Below are 21516 nucleotides of genomic sequence, written 5' to 3'. Positions count from 1 at the left end.
CTTAATTAACAGGTAGGCATCAGGTGGAACGAACACAAGGACCACTCTGGCGGGTCAGTAGAGATGAAGATGTTGGGGGAGACGGGCGCGTTCTTCGCCGTCTCGTCTGTGTGGGAGGAGACGCACCACATGGACACCGGCCACGAGTTAGACGCCTCCCGGGTCCTCCACCACATGCTGCAGCTGGAGACGAACGACACCGTGTACGCCAGGCGGAGCAATGTCACTGTGCCTCACATCCGTCGGGCGGCTACTAGGTGAGTCCTCCTTCTCTCCTTTCTCCTCTCTCCTGTTTGTTTGTCCTTCCTTGTTATTCTCCCCGTTTCTTCTTTTTCTTCTTCTTTATTGTCTGCAGTTTCTTATAATTGTCTTCGTTCTTTTGTTTCTTAACTCGTCATCTGTCACGGTGTTGTTGTTGTCCAGGTCACGTGACGGGGCCGGAGCCAAGGTGTCGCTCTACCCTACAGCCATGGCTGGACCAGACGCCCCCTCCACTTTCAACTTCAGTGACCTCCTCGTGCTGACCGATGCTGACCTCTTCTACCATCCTCACCACGCGTCAGGTGAGGCTCCCTCCCTCCCTCCCTCCCTACTCTCTTACCTGGACTCTTGATAATGATAACGACATTAATATTAATGTAGTTACTGTTATCAACATTATATATCTCCTTATTTTGTCTTCACTGCGTCATATGTACATTCACACATTCAATGCTTTCTTTTATGTCGACAGACTCACCTGACTGTGCTACCTGGCAATTCAAGTGTCTGACTGGCAGCTGCTACAATCACGAAGAACGTTGTGACGGACTCTACCAGTGCCCTGACCACTCTGACGAGGCAGGATGTAAGTTACGGTGCCACCAAGTGTTGTGTTTACCTTCACTCATGCTATCAACTGTCTTTTGTTTTAACACTTGGTACTTATAATATCGACTGTCTTTTATTTTGCTGTAAGATACATATGCTATTAATACCTACGTCACTTATATACTGGTTCTCCCATAATCATTATGCCCCTCCGTAGTTCACTTAATGCTAATGACATGGTATTAGTGATGAACAGAATTACTATTAGGGCATATTAAAGGTTGGAGCCAACTTGACCTACTGTACCTCTCCTCCCTTCGTCTGTAGGTCCCGTGAATGTCGACCCTCTCCGGGAGTTCCGCATCAAGCGCCTGAGTCGTCTCCACCGCTTCTACGACCCAGACCACGGTGACTGGGCGTGGCTGGATATCAGAGGCGTAGGTACCGAGATCCAGGTGTTCCCTATCCCGAAGAGGCCGCAGACGTGGGTCGTGTCCATGTTCGCTGTCGGTAAGAAGATGGGACTCGGCCTACTGCAGGAGAAGATACAGGTGAGTGAGAGGAGGGAAAAGGTGTGGGTGAGGAGAGGGACAGGTGTAGGTGGGGGGAAGAACAGGTGTGAGTGAGGAGAGGGACAGGTGTAGGTTGGGGGGAAGAACAGGTGTGAGTGAGGAGAGGGAGAGGGATAGGTGTAGGTGGGGGGAAGGATAGGTGTGAGTGAGGAGAAGGACAGGTGTAGTTGGTGGGAAGAACAGGTGTGAGTGAGGAGAGGGAGAGGGATAGGTGTAGGTGGGGGGAAGGACAGGTGTGAGTGAGGGGAAGGACAGGTGTGAGTTAGATTAGGTTAGATTAAGTCAGGTATAGTGATAATCTACGGTGCGGGCGACCCAAGTTCCACAACCCTCTGGGTACGATGATTTAATTTATCCCCTTGAGTAAGGTAACTTTAATCCCTGGGGTACGATGATGACTTTATCCATTGAGTACAATAACTTAAAGTCTCAAAACAATGACTTAATTTTTTTCAAGTACGATGTTAACCCTTAGAGTACATTGGATATTATTATTATTATTATTATTATTATTATTATTATTATTATTATTATTATTATTATTATTATTATTATTATTATTATTATTATTATTATTATTACTACTACTATCATTATTCCATTGTTATCATGCCATTATTACCAGTATGTCATTTCAAATAATAATAATAATAATAATAATAATAATAATAAGAGCACTAACCACCATTATCATTACACTCCCTCTAGTTCGACTCGGCTGGACCATTCGTGTTGACACTGGAAGGCCCATCTGTAGTTAGACAGTGGGAGCAGGTAGGTCTGAGGGCGTGTGTGTTCAACTTCCACGGCAGTAAGGTGGGCGTGATGGTCACCCTGCCTAACTCGGACGACTACCGCTCCGTGTTGGTGGAGGAGAACGGCGCGGTGACCTCTTACAAACCCAGGACGGCGTCGGGGGATCATCAGCATGTTGTATGGGTGAGTGTGTGTGCTCTCTCTCTCTCTCTCTCTCTCTCTCTCTCTCTCTCTCTCTCTACTGTGCTTATGTATATAATTTTTCACATATGTATATCAAGGTAAATTATAGTGTTTATTTCTGTTCTTAAATATTTACAGATTAAATCATTCTCCCAAAAGAGTTATTTTTTCCTTTACTTGATATTGTTTATTTTAATTTTATATATCTCGGTCACCCAACCTCCCTTATCTCGGTCACCTAACCTCCCTTATCTCGGTCACCCAACCTCCCTTATCTCGGTCACCTAACCTCCCTTATCTCGGTCACCCAACCTCCCTTATCTCGGTCACCTAACCTCCCTTATCTCGGTCACCCAACCTCCCTTATCTCGGTCACCTATCTCGGTCACCTAACCTCCCTTATCTCGGTCACCCAACCTCCTTATCTCGGTCACCTAACTCCTTATCTCGGTCACCTAACCTCCCTTATCTCGGTCACCTAACCTCCCTTATCTCGGTCACCTAACCTCCCTTATCTCGGTCACCCAACTAACCCAACCTATCTCGGTCACCTAACCTCCCTTATCTCGGTCACCTAACCTCCCTCTCGGTCACCCAACCTCCCTTATCTCGGTCACCTAACCTCCCTTATCTCGGTCACCTAACCTCCCTTATCTCGGTCACCTAACCTCCCTTATCTCGGTCACCTAACCTCCCTTATCTCGGTCACCTAACCTCCCTTATCTCGGTCACCCAACCTCCCTTATCTCGGTCACCTAACCTCCCTTATCTCGGTCACCTAACCTCCCTTATCTCGGTCACCTAACCTCCCTTATCTCGGTCACCTAACCTCCCTTATCTCGGTCACCTAACCTCCCTTATCTCGGTCACCTAACCTCCCTTATCTCGGTCACCTAACCTCCCTTATCTCGGTCACCCAACCTCCCTTATCTCGGTCACCTAACCTCCCTTATCTCGGTCACCTAACCTCCCTTATCTCGGTCACCTAACCTCCCTTATCTCGGTCACCTAACCTCCCTTATCTCGGTCACCTAACCTCCCTTATCTCGGTCACCTAACCTCCCTTATCTCGGTCACCTAACCTCCCTTATCTCGGTCACCCAACCTCCCTTATCTCGGTCACCTAACCTCCCTTATCTCGGTCACCTAACCTCCCTTATCTCGGTCACCTAACCTCCCTTATCTCGGTCACCTAACCTCCCTTATCTCGGTCACCTAACCTCCCTTATCTCGGTCACCTAACCTCCCTTATCTCGGTCACCTAACCTCCCTTATCTCGGTCACCCAACCTCCCTTATCTCGGTCACCTAACCTCCCTTATCTCGGTCACCTAACCTCCCTTATCTCGGTCACCTAACCTCCCTTATCTCGGTCACCTAACCTCCCTTATCTCGGTCACCTAACCTCCCTTATCTCGGTCACCTAACCTCCCTTATCTCGGTCACCTAACCTCCCTTATCTCGGTCACCCAACCTCCTTATCGGTCGTCACCTAACCTCCTTATCTCGGTCACCTAACCTCCCTTATCTCGGTCACCTAACCTCCCTTATCTCAGTCACCTAACCTCCCTTATCTCGGTCACCTAACCTCCCTTATCTCAGTCACCTAACCTCCCTTATCTCGGACAGCTTGAGCCAGGAGAGTCCCGTGACGTCCACATCCCCATTGTGTTCACGAGGAAGGGTCAGGTCGAAGTCACTGTCCAGGGCTCCACCATGATGCAGAAAGACTCCGACACGATCACTATTGATGTCCTGCCTGAGGTGAGTCCCTGAAGGGTATTTGGGGTCCTGTGTGTTGGGGATAAGAGAGGGAGGAGAGGATAGAGAGGGAGAGGGAAGGGTAGAGAGGGAGGGAAGGGTAGAGAGGGAGGGGGAAGGGAGAAGGGGAGGGGGAAGGGTAGAGAGGGAGGGGGAAGGGTAGAGAGGGAGGGAAGGGTAGAGAGGGAGGGAAGGGTGGAGAGGGAGGGGAAAGGTAGAGAGAGAGGGAAAGATAGAGAGGGAGAAAGCGAGAGATAGACAGAGGGAGATATTTATGTGAGGAAGAGACATATTTCAAAGCTTCCAATACGAGATCTTCAAGAAAAACAGAGGAATTTCAAAACTCCAAAAATATATCTAGGTTAGGTTAGGTCAGGTCAGGTCAGGTTAGGTTAGGTTAGGATACAACTGTGACTCATTTGACCTTCACTTCTCTCGCTTGCCGCCAGGGTGTGACCATCGGGAAACACACCTCCATCTTGCTGGATCTGAAAAACAGGGCGCTGGTGTATGACTTCCTTGACATAGAGCTGGACGAGTCACCCATCATCCCTTACTCCCTCAAGCGTCGCTACATCTACGACACTCCCACCGGCCACATCTCTATCACCGGTGAGTCACACACTCCTACACCTGGCTACTCTACAGTACGCAACATCACCGCAGTTATCCACCCGTTGACCAACATGTTCACATTTTAGTTTCTGGTGTGTATTAACTCGCAGGTGACGTGGTGGGTCCAGCGTTCCCTGAGGTACCTGTTGGGAGCGACTCACTCCTGGGGCTGGAGGTTATGGGGGCGGAGACGGCAGCCTTCAACTTTGCCTCTAACCTGTGGTCACTCCACTACCTGCGTCTCACTAACCAGATCAAACCCGGCATCGTCTATCAGGTGAGTATCGAGCCCGGTGATCTCCCGTGCAACCGATCTCACCATCAATGTAAGGGCAGAGTGTCGTTAATAACAAGAGAGTAAGAATTTCTCACCCACCTCCTGTTGCAGGTGTTGACGGCGGTGAACGTGCAGTACGCTGCCTTGGCTCGCTACCAGGACGAGGACGGAGCCTTCAGAATGTGGCCGGAATCTGAACCGAGTGTGTGGCTCACTGCTTACTCCCTCAAGACGCTGTGGCTCGCCAACTTCCAGGTGTGTGTGTGTGTGAGCCCAAGTACTAAAACTAAGCCCACTAACCATTTATTTTTCAGGCAACGTGAACTAAAATAACCTTTATCAACTATCTTGTGATAGATTTGGTTAGTGTTGGTTTGGTTTGACTGGTTCATTTCGTCTTTTGAAAACAATAAATAATGATTCGTCGATCCATTTCGAAGGCACGATTATTCGATAACTCGGTAGTATTTCTTTTTAATATAGTAAGACCTTCAAAGTTCTATGCCATAGGAGAAAACGGGCCATTATATATAAGGCGGATGACTCACATATTTTGTCAACTTATTTCCCTAATGACTACCCACAAACCTACTTAACCTCTCAATTGACTCCAGGTTAGTGTTATCAGTTTGTACATGTATCTAATGTCTTATATTATTGTTATAATGGATTATCTTTAGCAAAATTATACTACAATAAAAAACAGTAGAAAACCCTTTAATGTATATTTCGTAACCGGACAGTTGTAGAAAGTGGACTAAGCTTTTTGTTGGCTTAATAATTACCAAGACCTCCCACACTGCCAGGACTGGGAGAACCTCATCTTCATTGACCCCATCATCATCAACAAGGCGGCGGAGTGGATCCTCAACTACCAGACACCTATGGGCGCCTTCACCGAGACTCCCAACTACACCCACCCGCTGGACTCCAAGACCAACCCCACGGTCAGTAGTCTACCCGGGCACCAATTTACACTCGACCGTCCGTTCATTATCATGCTCCAACCAAGCTTCCCTGTGGACTGAGCCATGACATTCCAGCATAGAGCGCTCATTGTTTCTACCTAGATCTTACATGTAAAAAAAGGGAGGAAATGTAATTTGCATCCTTGGATTACTTGTTTAGATTTTCGATTTGCGACCTTCGAAGGACTCCTTCAACGTTAACATCCTGTGTCCTGTGGAGTATCCTGAGGAATGCTCAAGTATACAGTACCTTTCAGAATTTGAATTTTGCCGTGGACAACAGCTAGTTTATTGTGCACACCTTACTCAAGCTGTGAGCAGTAGCGCAAAAAGGATTATAGAATAGAGGCTACAAAGGGTGTTTATCGGATCTCAGTGATTATCATAATATGGCATTGAATGTTATAGAGTATTTACAGTACGTTCAGATAGCGCGTGTGTGTATGTATGTGTGTATCAGACGCTTTTAGTGGATCTGCTGGCCTGGAAATCATTACCAAGCTAATTTAATCACGCAGAAAAATTCCGGTGTTTTGGGGAAGAACCAAATATCTTTCAAATGCCCAAATTGATGTAAATAATCCAGATCAGAAGTTTAAAAATTGGCATGACACTAATTTCTTAACCTTGGGGACACGGCTTTAGAAGTACATGGTACTTCTTTATACAAAACAAACCTCAATGTCTCTGGTATATATTTACAAAGTGTTCAGTACAACTTATATGACGATTCAAAGCTTTTATTACAGTCGTCATCAGATGTTGACTTGTCTGAGTTAAGTTCCCAGGTGAGCAGAGTAAAGGAATTTGAAGTGAACAGAGCCATCCATAGTGTCTAATGAAGCATCACCATAAGAACCTCCACCAGAGATTATTTCACCTTAAGTTTAACCTAACCTAACCTCCCCCCCCCCCAAGAGCGTTAGGGTGGTTAATCTTTGGGTGAAATAAGCTGGGGTGGATATTCTTCAGGTGATCTTAAACTTTTGGCTCTTGGTTGAAATCTTATTTATGTTTATGGTTCCTATTTGTCGTCTCTTTTTCTCCTTTAACTGGACGGAAAAAGAGAAGAGTTTCAGTGCTGCCATCTTGTGTCGTGGTGAGGAATTTATATATTTAGTCTCAGCTACACTTAGGGGAGAAAATTAAACGTACGTGTCTTTCAGAAACTTGAGGGGCGTATGTGTGTGTGTGGGGGGTCAATAACGAAGGATTAGTCGAGTGGGCATTATCCAAAAAGGTTTCCAAGCCTAATGGGACCCAAGTCTAATAGGATCCAGTCCCAATGGGCCCCAAACGTAATATTTTGATTGATTAGTTTAGGGCCTGTTAGGACTGGGGCCTATTAAGACTTAAAAGGACCACTAGGACTCGGGCCTGTTTGACCACTCACTGTACTGAGTATCCCTGGCGTTGTCTTACAGCCGGCATTCCAGCTTAAGCGTGACGGCTACAAGAACGTGTCCCTGACGGCGCAGGTGGTGCTGGTCATGGTGGACATCCTCCCCGGCCTAAATGGACACATCCGGGCCAAGGTTAACATCGCCAAGGCCAATGCCATCAGGTAGGTGTACTGTGCCATTCAGGTCCAGGGGTGGGGGGGAGGGGGACCTATATATAGTCAGGTCATAGTCTTCTTCGGGTAGGTGTCTCCTTCAGGTCCAGGGAGGGGGGGGGGGCTATACATATATAGTCAGGTCATAGTCTTCCTCAGGTGGAGGATTAACAGGTAGTAGGCGTTAGATTATCTCATTTAGTTGCGCCTGTTAATGTTATTTTTTGTAATAGTTCTTATGTTTGTAGACATTTACTTTCACAAATACATCACATAGTCATTAAAGTACCGAGACGATCACTGTAATATTGTAAGTAAATTCCTCGGTACATAAAATAACTAAAAGTATTACATTTTTCGAGGTATGAGAACACAAAATCGTCTTAAGAGTAAAAGTTCCTAGATTTCAAAATACAAAATCGTTCCAAAGTTCTCTAAATCTATGTCTGTATATAATGATCTAAGCTTAAGATATAAAAGATTTAAAGACAGCTTACCTCACCTCTCATGATTATAAAGACCTAACTAACACAGCTTACCTCACCTCTCATGATTATAAAGACCTAACTAACACAGCATACCTCACCTCTCATGATTATAAAGACCTAACTAACACAGCATACCTCACCTCTCATGATTATAAAGACCTAACTAACACAGCTTACCTCACCTCTCATGATTATAAAGACCTAACTAACTTACCTCACCTCTCATGATTATAAAGACCCTAACTAACACAGCATACCTCACCTCTCATGATTATAAAGGCCTAACTAACACAGCTTACCTCACCTCTCATGAATATAAAGACCTAACTAACACAGCTTACCTCACCTCTCATGATTATAAAGGCCTAACTAACACAGCATACCTCACCTCTCATGATTATAAAGACCTAACTAACACAGCTTACCTCACCTCTCATGATTATAAAGACGTAACTAACACAGCTTACCTAACCTCTCATGATTATAAAGGCCTAACTAACACAGCATACCTCACCTCTCATGATTATAAAGACCTAACTAACACAGCATACCTCACCTCTCATGATTATAAAGGCCTAACTAACACAGCTTACCTCACCTATTATAAAGACCTAACTAACACAGCATACCTCACCTCTCATGATTATAAAGACCTAACTAACACAGCTTACCTCACCTCTCATGATTATAAAGACCTAACTAACACAGCTTACCTCACCTCTCATGATTATAAAGACCTAACTAACACAGCATACCTCACCTCTCATGATTATAAAGGCCTAACTAACACAGCATACCTCACCTCTCATGATTATAAAGACCTAACTAACACAGCATACCTCACCTCTCATGATTATAAAGACCTAACTAACACAGCATACCTCACCTCTCATGATTATAAAGGCCTAACTAACACAGCATACCTCACCTCTCATGATTATAAAGACCTAACTAACACAGCTTACCTCACCTCTCAGTTACTTGGAGAGGAAGCTAGAGAGTCTCGACGATCCATACGACATGGCGCTGGTAGCCTGGGCACTCACCAAGGCCGACTCTGCCAAGAAGGAAACTGCCCTCAACTTACTGGACACAATGAAGAGAGTAGAGGGTAAGATATACACTCACTCACTCACTCACTCACTCACACACACACACACACACACACACTCACTCACTCACTCACTCTCAAACACAATGACACATTCACTCCACTCATTCACTCATTATCTCAACACACACACACACAGTCACTCCTCATTCACTCCATTATTCATTCAATCAGTCAGTCAGTCAGTCATATACTCACTCTACTTATTGTTTCATATTCTTGTTTATTGAGTGATGTTGTTGTGTTGTTGTCATTCATACTCGGAGATAAGAGATAAGTCCTTCTGTTATTTTAACTGTGGGAATATACTAAATTATATTCACAGTAGACTTTATTATACTCACCGTTCGTATATTCACAATCAATCATCTGTATAAACGGATATATTATCATTCATACTCACATTAATTTTTTTTTAAAGCGATTCAGTATATAGTACATTGAATCGAGTCTAGCACCCAGCTGTGAATCGGTATCTAACGTTACAGTTGGGGAAAGGAAGAATATTGAGTACAGTGCCGGATACATAGCCCTCTTCTGTACCGTAGACTTATATTTGTATTTTGTAAACCCAGGGAACAAGATCTATTGGTCCCGTGAGCCTGTGGACTTCAACCCCATGGTGTATGAGGACAGCCAGAAGCCCTTCATCCGGCCGAAGAATGACCAGAAGTGGGACGCACACGCCGTAGAGACCACCTCTTACGCCCTCCTCGTCTACATCGCCAGGGAAGGGATCGGCATCATCCAGGAAAACATCGTCAGGTTCCTCGCCGTCATGAGGGAGCTGGATGGAGGACTTATCTCAACTCTGGTAAGGACATGAGGACTGGAGTAACGCGGTGAAGAAGTTATGGGACCACAGCATAAACCTAGCTAGTCTTAATGGGTCCACTGTCACTAATAGGCCCCTAGTCTAAACCTAGTCAGTCTTAATGAGGCCACAGTCACTAATCTAGGGAGCCTGAACCTAGCTAGCCTAATATAGTCACTAATAGGGAGCCTAGCTTAAACCTAACCAATCTTAATAGGCCCACAATCCTCTTCGTCTTCCTCTCTCTTTACCACCTAACACCCCCCCCCCTCCCACCCCCCCCTCGTTTTCTCCCTTTATGTTTATCTCCATCTTCACCACCTCCCTCTTCCCCTCCTTTATTTTCCTCCCTCACTTAACACCCTTTACTAAACCTCACTCCCCCCCTTCTACCCTTCACAGGACAGCGTGGCGGCCATGGAAGCGCTGGTAGAGTACTCCTTCAGGGCCCGGCTGAGGGACGTGACGGATATGCGGATCACCCTCGAACACTCAGCCAACCCCAACTTCACCGTGGACGTCTACTTGGGCAACACCTACGACCTGGCTGACTTGAGGTCCTTCGATGTAAGTCTCCACAGTGTAAAGGAAGGAAAGGAAGTGAGAAGGGAAAGAGAGATGGAGAAGGGATGGTTTATGTGAAAAGCGTGGGGGGAGAGAGGGAGGATGGAAGGAATATGAGAAGGAAGGAGAGGCGTGGGGAGGGAGGAAGGAAGGATGTAGGATTGTAGGAAGGAGGAGAGGAAGAAAGAGTAAAGAGAAGGAAATGAAAGGAAGGAAGGAAGGAGAGAGGGAAAAGGGACGTTTTCTTTCTTGCTGACGAAAACCACAATGCACACTCAGTCTTTTGAGAGAGATGTTGGTAATTATTCGGTAGTGACCATACACGGCTCTCTATAATGATTTGTATATAAGAAGTTGATCAAGATTACCTTCATCACTGTTCTCTCCTTAATGACGAATGGTTCTCTTGTCTTCCTTGATATGTGTGTGTGTGTGTGTGTGTGTGTGTGTGTGTGTGTGTGTGTGTGTGTGTGTGTGTGTGTGTGTGTGTGTGTTGTGTGTTGTGTTGTGTTGTGTTGTGTTGTGTTGTGTTGTGTTGTGTTCTGTGTTTGTGTGTAGCTGGAGAACATTTTTGGTTATATTCTGTGTGTGTATGAGAAAGAGAGAGAGAGAGATAATATTTTTTTAGGTCATATTATGTGTGAGAGAGAGATAGAGAGAACAACTAAGTCATCAGGGCCGGATTCAGGAGTGGGCAAAGTGGGCAGCTGCCCAGGGGCCTCCACAATCTGGGGGCCTCCACATATTACAATATTTTATTTATTTGTTTATTCATTTGTGTGTGTGTGTTGGGAATTTGTACACTACCAATAAATATACAGTTAATTAAAAATTTATCAATGTTCTAATTTCCTCAATATAACTGCATATGGCTTCAAAATTCTCCAAAGAAGTGTTCAAATTTCACAATTTTCCCGGGGGCTTACAGCGCCCCCTGGAACTCCCAGATGTTTAGGCTCGCTTCACTCGCCACCCCACCCTCTTGGGTAGTCATAATGAGGGGGGCCTCCACAAACAGGCTGCCCATGGGCCTCCACAGGTCTAAATCCGGCACTGATCGTCATATCAGGATAGGTTAAAGAAACTTAACTTGCATTCCCTAGAAAGACGAAGAGTGCGGGGAGTTATGATAGAAGTATTTAAGTGGGTGAAAGGAATCAATAAAGGGGATATAGATAAAGTTCTTATAATATCCGAGCAGGATAGGACTCGGAGCAACGGATTCAAGTTGGATAAGTTTAGGTTTAGGAGGGAGATAGGAAGAAACTGGTTCACAAATAGGGTGGTGGACGAGTGGAACACGCTTACCAACTTTGTAGTAAGTGCTGGAACTCTGGAAAGTTTCAAAAGGAGGCTAGATAGATTCATGGATGATAGAGAGTGGTAGTAACTCTCGACAGGAGCTGCCATGCACAGGCCAACCGGCCTATTGCAGACTCCTTATTTTCTTATGTTCTTATGTTCTTTGACCAGCTGACGAACATCTGGGGTCACATCAGCGTGGTGGGTCACGGGTCAGGTCAGGCTTTGGTTCAACTCGACTACAGCTACGGGGTGGACCACGAACCCTTACTGGACTACCCTCCCGTGGAAGCTTTCGACTTTAGCGTCCAAACCAAGTTCTTCGGCAGGAACAACTCCCACCTCCAGATCACTACCTGTCAGAGGTGAGTCAGAGGTCAATTATCTCACGAGAATTACTAATGGCGAAAGTCATCTTGTAGGAAATCATTAGTAGTTTTTTTATCAAGAGAAAAATGGATTCTTCAAGTCCAAAGGAAGAGTCTGGATAAAAGATCTTTCTAAAGTACAAAAGAAAAATGCATAATGGAAGTTTATATTTGTGTAATGTAATGGAAGCTATAGGTCGTTGTGGTAGATATTGTCTATATATCAGAGCTTGAGTTGTGAAGCGTAAAGTAGAACGTTTGACATAGATCCTCTTACTGTACAGTAACTTGGTGTTTATGAGTATGTGTTAGTGTTGACGTCATTGTGTGTGCTCAGGTTTTTACTGGATTTGTTATGTTAAGGTGGACGGACACTGAGGAGTCGGCGACGAGTGGGGTGGCGGTGGTGGAGGTGCACTTACCGTCTGGCTACTACGTGATGCAGGACTACCTCATCGAGCTGGTCAACTCCCGCACCATCAGGAACCTCCGCTGGGCCCTTAGGACAGATACCCAAGTCAAATTCTTCTTCAATCACGTGAGTTCTACCTTGAAGATTATAATACACTTGTTCTGATTCCATGTGTGTGTGTGTAATAATAAATAATAATAATAATAATAATTGACGGTTTATTGAAAAAGTTCTGCAGCCCGAAGGCTGAAAATATACATTGGACATAAATGACTTATTACATACATTGGTGGTTTAACAAAAGCCTTCATTAGAGAAAGGTAAAGGAACATACAGTGAACATACAGATTATTGTAGGTGTTGAACAGCAAACTCGTAGTGTAGTAACTCCCTCCCAGATGGTGTTAGGAGGGACCTCACGTGGTGTAGTAATTCCCTCACAGATGGTGTTATGAGGGGCCTCACGTGGTGTAAATTTCCCTCACAGATGGTGTTATGAGGGGCCTCACGTGGTGTAGTAATTCCCTCACAGATGGTGTTATGAGGGGCCTCACGTGGTGTAGTATTCCCTCACAGATGGTGTTATGAGGGGCCTCACGTGGTGTAGTAATTCCCTCACAGATGGTGTTATGAGGGGCCTCACGTGGTGTAGTAATTCCCTCACAGATGGTGTTATGAGGGGCCTCACGTGGTGTAGTAACTCCTTCACATATGGTGTTATGAGGGGCCTCACGTGGTGTAGTAATTCCCTCACAGATGGTGTTATATGAGTGAGGTGTGGTCCCAGGCCTTCCTATCGTAGACGGATTAACACATCGCTGGTTGTTGGGTCTCACGGGCCGTTATCACTGGGTACCTGGGACCTCACTGTGTGAAGGTTAACTTGGGTACGACTGTTACTGTTGAGTTGTTCTCACTGACTTAAGCACTGTTCACCACTGTTCACCTCTGTTTAACACTGGTTCCATTCCTTTCCTAAATGAAATAGTAACTTCTGGCGAGAACTTGTTGATATTCCGGTGGGGAAGAGGGTTCAGGGGAGGGAGTTGGTATGGGCCAACTTAACAGTTGACCTGGCTGCTCCGAGAGGAGCGCCAGGTACGTCTTGACCCTTCGGTGGTCAAGGATGTGTGTGTGTGTGAAATGTTTACATGTTGTTTTAATAAGCTATTCCTCCTCAACACACGGAATTTTAGACTATTTCTGAATTTGAATTTCTTTGGCTCTGACCCTCGCCAGCTGGACACCACGGAGACCTGTTTGTCGTATGAGGTCCAGCGCTGGCACCCCGTCGCTAACCATTCCCGCTACAACATGGCCAGAGTCTACGATCTCTACCAACCCGGTGAGTCTTGGAGGAGGTTTCTGTCAGTTTGTTGAGTCTCCCAGACAAAAAGTAGACTCAGTAAGCTAAGAGCAATGAAAGACGAAGCAACGAGGAGAGGGAAGTGTAGTATGTGGGAGCTAAATTAAAGGAGTGGTCAGTGAAGCTAATTCCTTGTAGACCCTAACCTAACCAAACCTAACGAAATACTCTTCTTATGTTTAGGTTACGTTGGGGACCATTAGACCTGGGGAGTATCATAAGACTGTCTTGAAGTAGACTAGTAGAGTTACCGATGAATTACTCGCAATATAACAGAAAATGAAAAATAGCGAGTTGATGGATAACTCAATTAAAAGGTTAATTATATCTTGCTGTCATTGGCCAGTGCTTGGTATAGATGACAGTTTTGTTTATTATTTTATATATAAAGTTGTGTATTTTATCTGTTTGAAATAATATGATGTGGTAATAATGTATTTCTCCCTCTCTCTGTGTTGTGTTCAGAGCGCTTCAACATGACGTTGCTGGAGGTCTACCCGCTCTATGATCTGGATGTGTGTGAGGTCTGCGGCTCTTATCAGGTGAGTACACTGCCCTCTTATTGTTGCTGTCTGTGTGAACCCTGAGGCTCCTATCACCAGGGGGAGGAGGCCTTCATCCAGCAGTGGGCTGACACAGGCTGACGAAGATGTGTTGTGAGTGATGATGGTGGAAGATCGTGCTTCATGACCCGTGTGAGATAGAACCATTTTTGTGGTTAATATTGAAGATGTATACAGGGTAAAATATCGCCATCCAGCTCAGAAACTTCCCTCGTGTAACTTGACTTAGCTACAGGTTACAGGTTTAGTAAATGCCTTGTGGTAAGAGAACCATAAATGTGTTTGGGAACCCTTGCAGTTGGTAGTTGTTTAGAGTCAACATCAGGGCATTTTTAACACTGGTAAACAACTCCGTCATAATGAGATTTGTTGCTCTTTTGGTGAAACAAGTTGAACTATAATCCCAAACAAGTTAATTAACAACCCATAAACCTTTAACCAAGCTTAAAATTGCTCATAACAAATAATAAAACATTAAGTAACACGAGACTAAATTTAAAGACTCAACAATATTTTGAACATATAACACTCCACAAAAAACACCACAAGAACACACTTAAAACACACCACCTCGAGTCTTCACAAAGTATACGATTAATTACATAATACACAGCCTGATAGAATTCCGGTGAATTTTCCCACAATTACAGAACAGAACCCCGTCCCCATGTTCAGCGGACTGGTGAAGACAGTACACTACCCAGGGCTTGATCACAGCTGAGGGGGTGGGGGGATCAGAAGAGGGTTAGTTAACTGACCAGAATGAAGAGTCAAGGCCAACCACACGTTACAGTACAAGGCCAATGTGTTTACAGTTTCATAATACTAATGTGTTTACCTTAGTGGCGTTACTGAGAACAAGGAAGACAATGTTTGGCAAATACTTTAAAAAGTTGGTTAGAGTTGTATCGTGTTTATCGTCTCTTATCATTAACTGGTGTGAAGACTTTACTCGGCGGCGTCAACAGACGTGAAGCAATAAAGGAAAAATAAAACAGCCGTAAATACCAGCAATGTCCTGTAGTTCTTAACTGTATATAATCTACAGTGAACCCCTCCATATAACGTACTTCTCTCTCCATTAGTTCGTTAATTGGGGGTTTCATATATAACAGACCCTCGATATAACGGACTTTCATATCCGTATAGTCCGTTAAATAGAAGTTTTACTGTACAATATATGTGACACCTTTACATTAATGATCCCTTCAATTTAACGTTGCAGTAGGTGGCGCTGACGGGGATGGTGCAGTAGTCCACTGCCAAATCCTGCTATTGCGTGGTGGTGGAGGTCAATGAGGGATGGCATTTCCAGGGTGGAGAGAGCGTTGTTGTAGCCCGAGTAGTCTGCGCCGAGCATGATTCTGCAGGCCTCTTCTGTACCTTCTCTAGCTGACGTTGTTGGGTTGAGTTGAGAGAAGACGACCAGGCTGGTGACGCATACGTTAATTTGGGGAGAATAAAGGCGTTGTAGATAGTCCTCAGCTCTGGCGTGGGTGCCCCAAGTGACCTGAGTCGTCGTAGCATGTAGAGTCGGTACGAGGCTGCCTAGATTGTGTTGTTTACATGGGCCTTCCAGTCCAGTTTATGGTCTATGGTAACACCCAGGAGTTTGGCAGACTGCTCTAACTGGAGTGGATGGGCACCCACTGTAACTGCTGGAGCTTGCACTGGAGTGGTGGCGGTATTGAAGTGCATGAAGTGTGTACAATATCCACAGTTTGAAAGATAACTGAAATTTGTGGTAGGGAGGTGCGGGTGGCCTAGGGGAAGGTCGTGCACTATATTTAAGAGGCTAATCACACGTTTAGGTTAGGTTAGGTTATAAAAGCCACGAAGGATCTATTATAATAAACTTTAATAATAAGACTCTAATATGATTAAGTCTTAGTAAAAAAGGCTCTGGTAATAAGTGTCAGTAAGGCTCTGGTAATAAGTGTGAATAAGGCTCTGGTAATAAGTGTCAGTAAGGCTCTGGCAATAAGTGTGAGTAAGGCTCTGGTAATAAGTGTGAGTAAGGCTCTGGTAATAAGTGTGAGTAAGGCTCTGGTAATAAGTGTGAGTAAGGCTCTGGTAATAAGTGTGAGGCTCTGGTAATAAGTGTGAGTAAGGCTCTGGTTATAAGTGTGAGGCTCTGGTAATAAGTGTGAGTAATTCTCTGGTAATAAGGGTCAGTAAGGCTCTGGTATGCAAGGTAGTTAATCCACAGGCTCCCTGAAGTGTATGCCAGAAGGAGTTAGGTGACGATCCATCCAGAGATTAAGCTGGTGGTCCTGGGCCTCGGTCAGCTCACCCCGCCACGACCCGGTGTTTCCTGTAGGAGGGGATGAAGGAGGGGTGAAGGAGGGGTGAAGGAGGGTGATGAAGGAAGGGATGAAGGAGGGAATGAAGGAGGGATAGGGAGGTGAAGTGAAGGAAGAGAATTGAAGAGGGTGAAGGAGGATGAAGGAGGAGGGATGAAGGAGGGTGAAGGAGGGGGGTGAAGGAGGGGATGAAGGAGGGGATGAAGGAGGGGGATGAAGGAGGGGGTGAAGGGAGGGAATGAAGGAGGGATGAAGGAGGGGGATGAAGGAGGGGGATGAAGGAGGGAATGAAGGAGGGTGGAAGGAGGGGGAATGAAGGGAGGGATGAGGAGATTGATGAGAGGAGGTGATGGAAGAGAGGGATGAAGGAGGGAATTGGATAATTTGACCGTCTGTGTTAAAACAAGTATGAAGACTAGCCTAAAATAATAATAAGACCGAATATTTTTTCTTCTCTCATTTGCTCAGATCTAACGCAGTGAAGACCCCCCCCTCCTCTCAATTCCCCTCTCCCCCCCTCTCCAAAAAAAAAAATAATAAAATAAATAAAAAAGACAAATTTCCTCCTTAACTTAAGTGATTCATATTAACAACCTTAACTCAATTGTTTATATCCACTTTTATAACACCACTTACCACTTAGCCAAAAATAAACACCCTTTACATTAATGATCCCTATAAAATTAACATTACCATGCAGCAATATTACCAACATTTAACATTTGCAACACGATAAATGACACAGATGCAATAAAACCTCATCTTGATATATATATACTGTATATAGTAATCTATCTTGACCTTCTATCACTCTTATAACTTATTTTGTAATTAGTTTTTACGATGAATTGATATAAAAAAAAACTAATTAACTTTCCCTCCTAATTTTTGTCTTGTGTTTGGTGTTATTTGGTATTCAAATATTAATTCCAATTATTATTACATGAAATCCCTAGTTAGCACATTAGAGATTACATGAAATCCCTAGTTTCCACATTAGAGATTACATGAAATCCCTAGTTTACACATTAGAGATTACATGAAATCCCTAGTTTACACATTAGAGATTACATGAAATCCCTAGTTAGCACATTAGAGATTACATGAAATCCCTAGTTTCCACATTAGAGATTACATGAAATCCCTAGTTTACACATTAGAGATTACATGAAATCCCTAGTTACCACATTAGAGGTTACATGAAATCCCTAGTTTACACAGTAGAGATTACATGAAATCCCTAGTTACCACATTAGAGGTTACATGAAATCCCTAGTTTACACAGTAGAGATTACATGAAATCCCTAGTTAGCACATTAGAGATTACATGAAATCCCTAGTTAGCACATTAGAGATTACATGAAATCCCTAGTTTACACATTAGAGATTACATGAAATCCCTAGTTTCCACATTAGAGATTACATGAAATCCCTAGTTACCCAGACACCAGGCGGACTCACCCTTCCTGAAGAAGCCCCCGTGTTGTCTTTTGGCCTCCAGGTTTACTAGGCCTACGTCCTCCTCCTGAGTCTCCGTGAACAAGTTGTCTCTAGCCTTCATCTCCTCAAAGCTGGTGTGTTTCCTTACCTGAAGAGAACGTCAACATCATCATCATATCATCATCAGAAAATCTTCCTTAATAACTTTTATGTAATTCAGCAACTGACACCATAAACTCACAGACACCATAAACTCATACAACCGACACCATAAACTCACACAACTAACACCATAAACTCATACAACTGACACCATAAACTCATACAACCGACACCATAAACTCATACAACCGACACCATAAACTCACACAACCGACACCATAAACTTATACAACCGACACCATAAACTCACACAACTAACACCATAAACTCATACAACTGACACCATAAACTCATACAACCGACACCATAAACTCATACAAACACCATAAACTTACACAACTAACACCATAAACTCATACAACCGACACCATAAACTCATACAACCGACACCATAAACTCACACAACTAACACCATAAACTCATTCAACTGACACCATAAACTCATACAACCGACACCATAAACTCACACACCAAAACTCATACAACCGACACCATAAACTCACACAACTAACACCATAACTCATACCCGACACCATAAACTCACACAACTAACACCATAAACTCATACAACCGACACCATAACTCATACAAAATAACTCACACTAACACATAAACTCTACAACCGACACCATAACTCACACAACTAACACCATAAACTCATACAACCGACACCATAAACTCACACACCTAACACCATAAACTCATACAACCGACACCATAAACTCATACAACCGACACCATAAACTCACAACCGACACCATAAACACACAACTAACACCATAAACTCATACAACCGACACCATAAACTCACAACTAACACCATAAACTCATACAACTGACACCATAAACTCATACAACCGACACCATAAACTCATACAACCGACACCATAAACTTAACAACTAACACCATAAACTCACACAACTAACACCATAAACTCATACAACCGACACCATAAACTCACAACTAACACCATAAACTCATACAACCGACACCATAAACTCATACAACCGACACCATAAACTCATACAACCGACACCATAAACTACAACTAACACCATAAACTCACAACTAACACCATAAACTCATACAACCGCACCATAAACTCACACAACTAACACCATAAACTCACACAACCGACACCATAAACTCATACAACCGACACCATAAACTCACACAACTAACACATAAACCACAACTAACACCATAAACTCATACAACCGGCACCATAAACTCACACAACTAACACCATAAACTCATACAACCGACACCATAAACTCATACAACCGACACCATAAACTCACACAACTAACACCATAAACTCACACAACTAACACCATAAACTCGTACAACCGACACCATAAACTCACACAACTAACACCATAAACTTATACAACCGACACCATAAACTCATACAACTGACACCATAAACTCATACAACCGACACCATAAACTCACACAACTAACACCATAAACTCATACAACCGACACCATAAACCCATACAACTGACACCATAAACTCATACAACTGACACCATAAACTCATACAACTAACACCATAAACTCATACAACTAACACCATAAACTCATACAACCGACACCATAAACTCACACAACTAGCACCATAAACTCACACACACTAACACCATAAACTCATACAACCGACACCATAAACTCACACAACTAACACCATAAACTCACAACTAACACCATAAACTCATACAACCGACACCATAAACTCATACAACCGACACCATAAACTCATACAACTGACACCATAAACTCATACAACGACACCATAAACTCATACAACCGACACCATAAACTTACACAACTAACACCATAAACTCATACAACTGACACCATAAACTCATACAACCGACACCATAAACTCACACAACTAACACCATAAACTATTCAACTGACACCATAAACTCATACAACCGACACCATAAACTCACACAACACACATAAACTCATACAACCGACACCATAAACTCACACAACTAACACCATAAACTCATACAACTGACACCATAAACTCACACACCTAACACCATAAACTCATACAACCGACACCATAAACTCATACAACCGACACCATAAACTCACACAACTAACACCATAAACTCTCACAACCGACACCATAAACTCACACAACTAACACCATAAACTCATACAACCGACACCATAAACTCACACAACTAACACCATAAACTCATACAACTGACACCATAAACTCATACAACCGACACCATAAACTCATACAACCGACACCATAAACTTACACAACTAACACCATAAACTCACACAACTAACACCATAAACTCATACAACCGACACCATAAACTCACACAACTAACACCATAAACTCATACAACCGACACCATAAACTCATACAACCGACACCATAAACTCATACAACCGACACCATAAACTCACACAACACCAAACTCACACCAACACCATAAACTCATACAACCGGCACCATAAACTCACACAACTAACACCATAAACTCACACAACCGACACCATAAACTCATACAACCGACACCATAAACTCACACAACTAACACCATAAACTCATACAACCGGCACCATAAACTCACAACTAACACCATAAACTCATACAACTCGACACCATAAACTCATACAACCGACACCTAAACTCACACAACTAACACCATAAACTCACACAACTAACACCATAAACTCGTACAACCGACACCATAAACTCACACAACTAACACCATAAACTTATACAACGACACCATAAACTCATACAACTGACACCATAAACTCATACAACTGACACCATAAACTCACACAACTAACACCATAAACTCATACAACTGACACCATAAACTCATACAACTGACACCATAAACTCACACAACTAGCACCATAAACTCACACAACTAACACCATAAACTCATACAACCGACACCATAAACTCATACAACTAACACCATAAACTCATACAACCACACCATAAACTCACACAACCAACAAACTCACACAACTAACACAAACTCATACAAACTACACCATAAACTCATACAACCGACACCATAAACTCATACAACCGACACCATAAACTCACACACAACATTAACCCAACTGACACCA

General features: G+C 43.7%; 1 protein-coding gene and 1 long non-coding RNA gene across 2 annotated transcripts in view; one reads left to right on the top strand and one right to left on the bottom strand.

Moving 5' to 3' along the window:
* The window catches only part of LOC121878512 (CD109 antigen-like), an 81374-nt gene extending 65636 nt beyond the window's left edge, over positions 1-15738 (top strand). Inside the window, exons 14-31 of the mRNA XM_042384771.1 lie at positions 13-257; positions 424-563; positions 734-847; positions 1138-1361; positions 2091-2321; positions 3950-4084; positions 4531-4693; positions 4807-4973; positions 5085-5228; positions 5780-5920; positions 7366-7505; positions 8962-9095; positions 9671-9909; positions 10312-10476; positions 11947-12140; positions 12507-12681; positions 13795-13900; positions 14387-15738. Coding sequence (XP_042240705.1) covers positions 13-257; positions 424-563; positions 734-847; positions 1138-1361; positions 2091-2321; positions 3950-4084; positions 4531-4693; positions 4807-4973; positions 5085-5228; positions 5780-5920; positions 7366-7505; positions 8962-9095; positions 9671-9909; positions 10312-10476; positions 11947-12140; positions 12507-12681; positions 13795-13900; positions 14387-14508 — 2979 coding nt within the window. The 3' untranslated portion in view covers positions 14509-15738. The remainder of the gene's footprint in view (positions 1-12; positions 258-423; positions 564-733; positions 848-1137; positions 1362-2090; positions 2322-3949; positions 4085-4530; positions 4694-4806; positions 4974-5084; positions 5229-5779; positions 5921-7365; positions 7506-8961; positions 9096-9670; positions 9910-10311; positions 10477-11946; positions 12141-12506; positions 12682-13794; positions 13901-14386) is intronic.
* Positions 15739-16330: 592 nt separating this feature from the next.
* On the bottom strand, positions 16331-18375 carry LOC121878436. The gene is made up of 2 exons (XR_006091155.1): positions 18249-18375; positions 16331-16798 (listed from the first exon to the last, which is right to left on the bottom strand). It is a non-coding gene; the product is annotated as an uncharacterized LOC121878436 (long non-coding RNA).
* Positions 18376-21516: the final 3141 nt, after the last annotated feature.

The sequence above is a fragment of the Homarus americanus genome, unplaced genomic scaffold (assembly GCF_018991925.1).
Source record: "Homarus americanus isolate GMGI-L3 unplaced genomic scaffold, GMGI_Hamer_2.0 scaffold41027, whole genome shotgun sequence".
Lineage (NCBI taxonomy): Eukaryota > Metazoa > Arthropoda > Malacostraca > Decapoda > Nephropidae > Homarus > Homarus americanus.
Note: the sequence above shows the minus strand (reverse complement) of the source record. Positions and strands in the feature narration are given on the sequence as shown.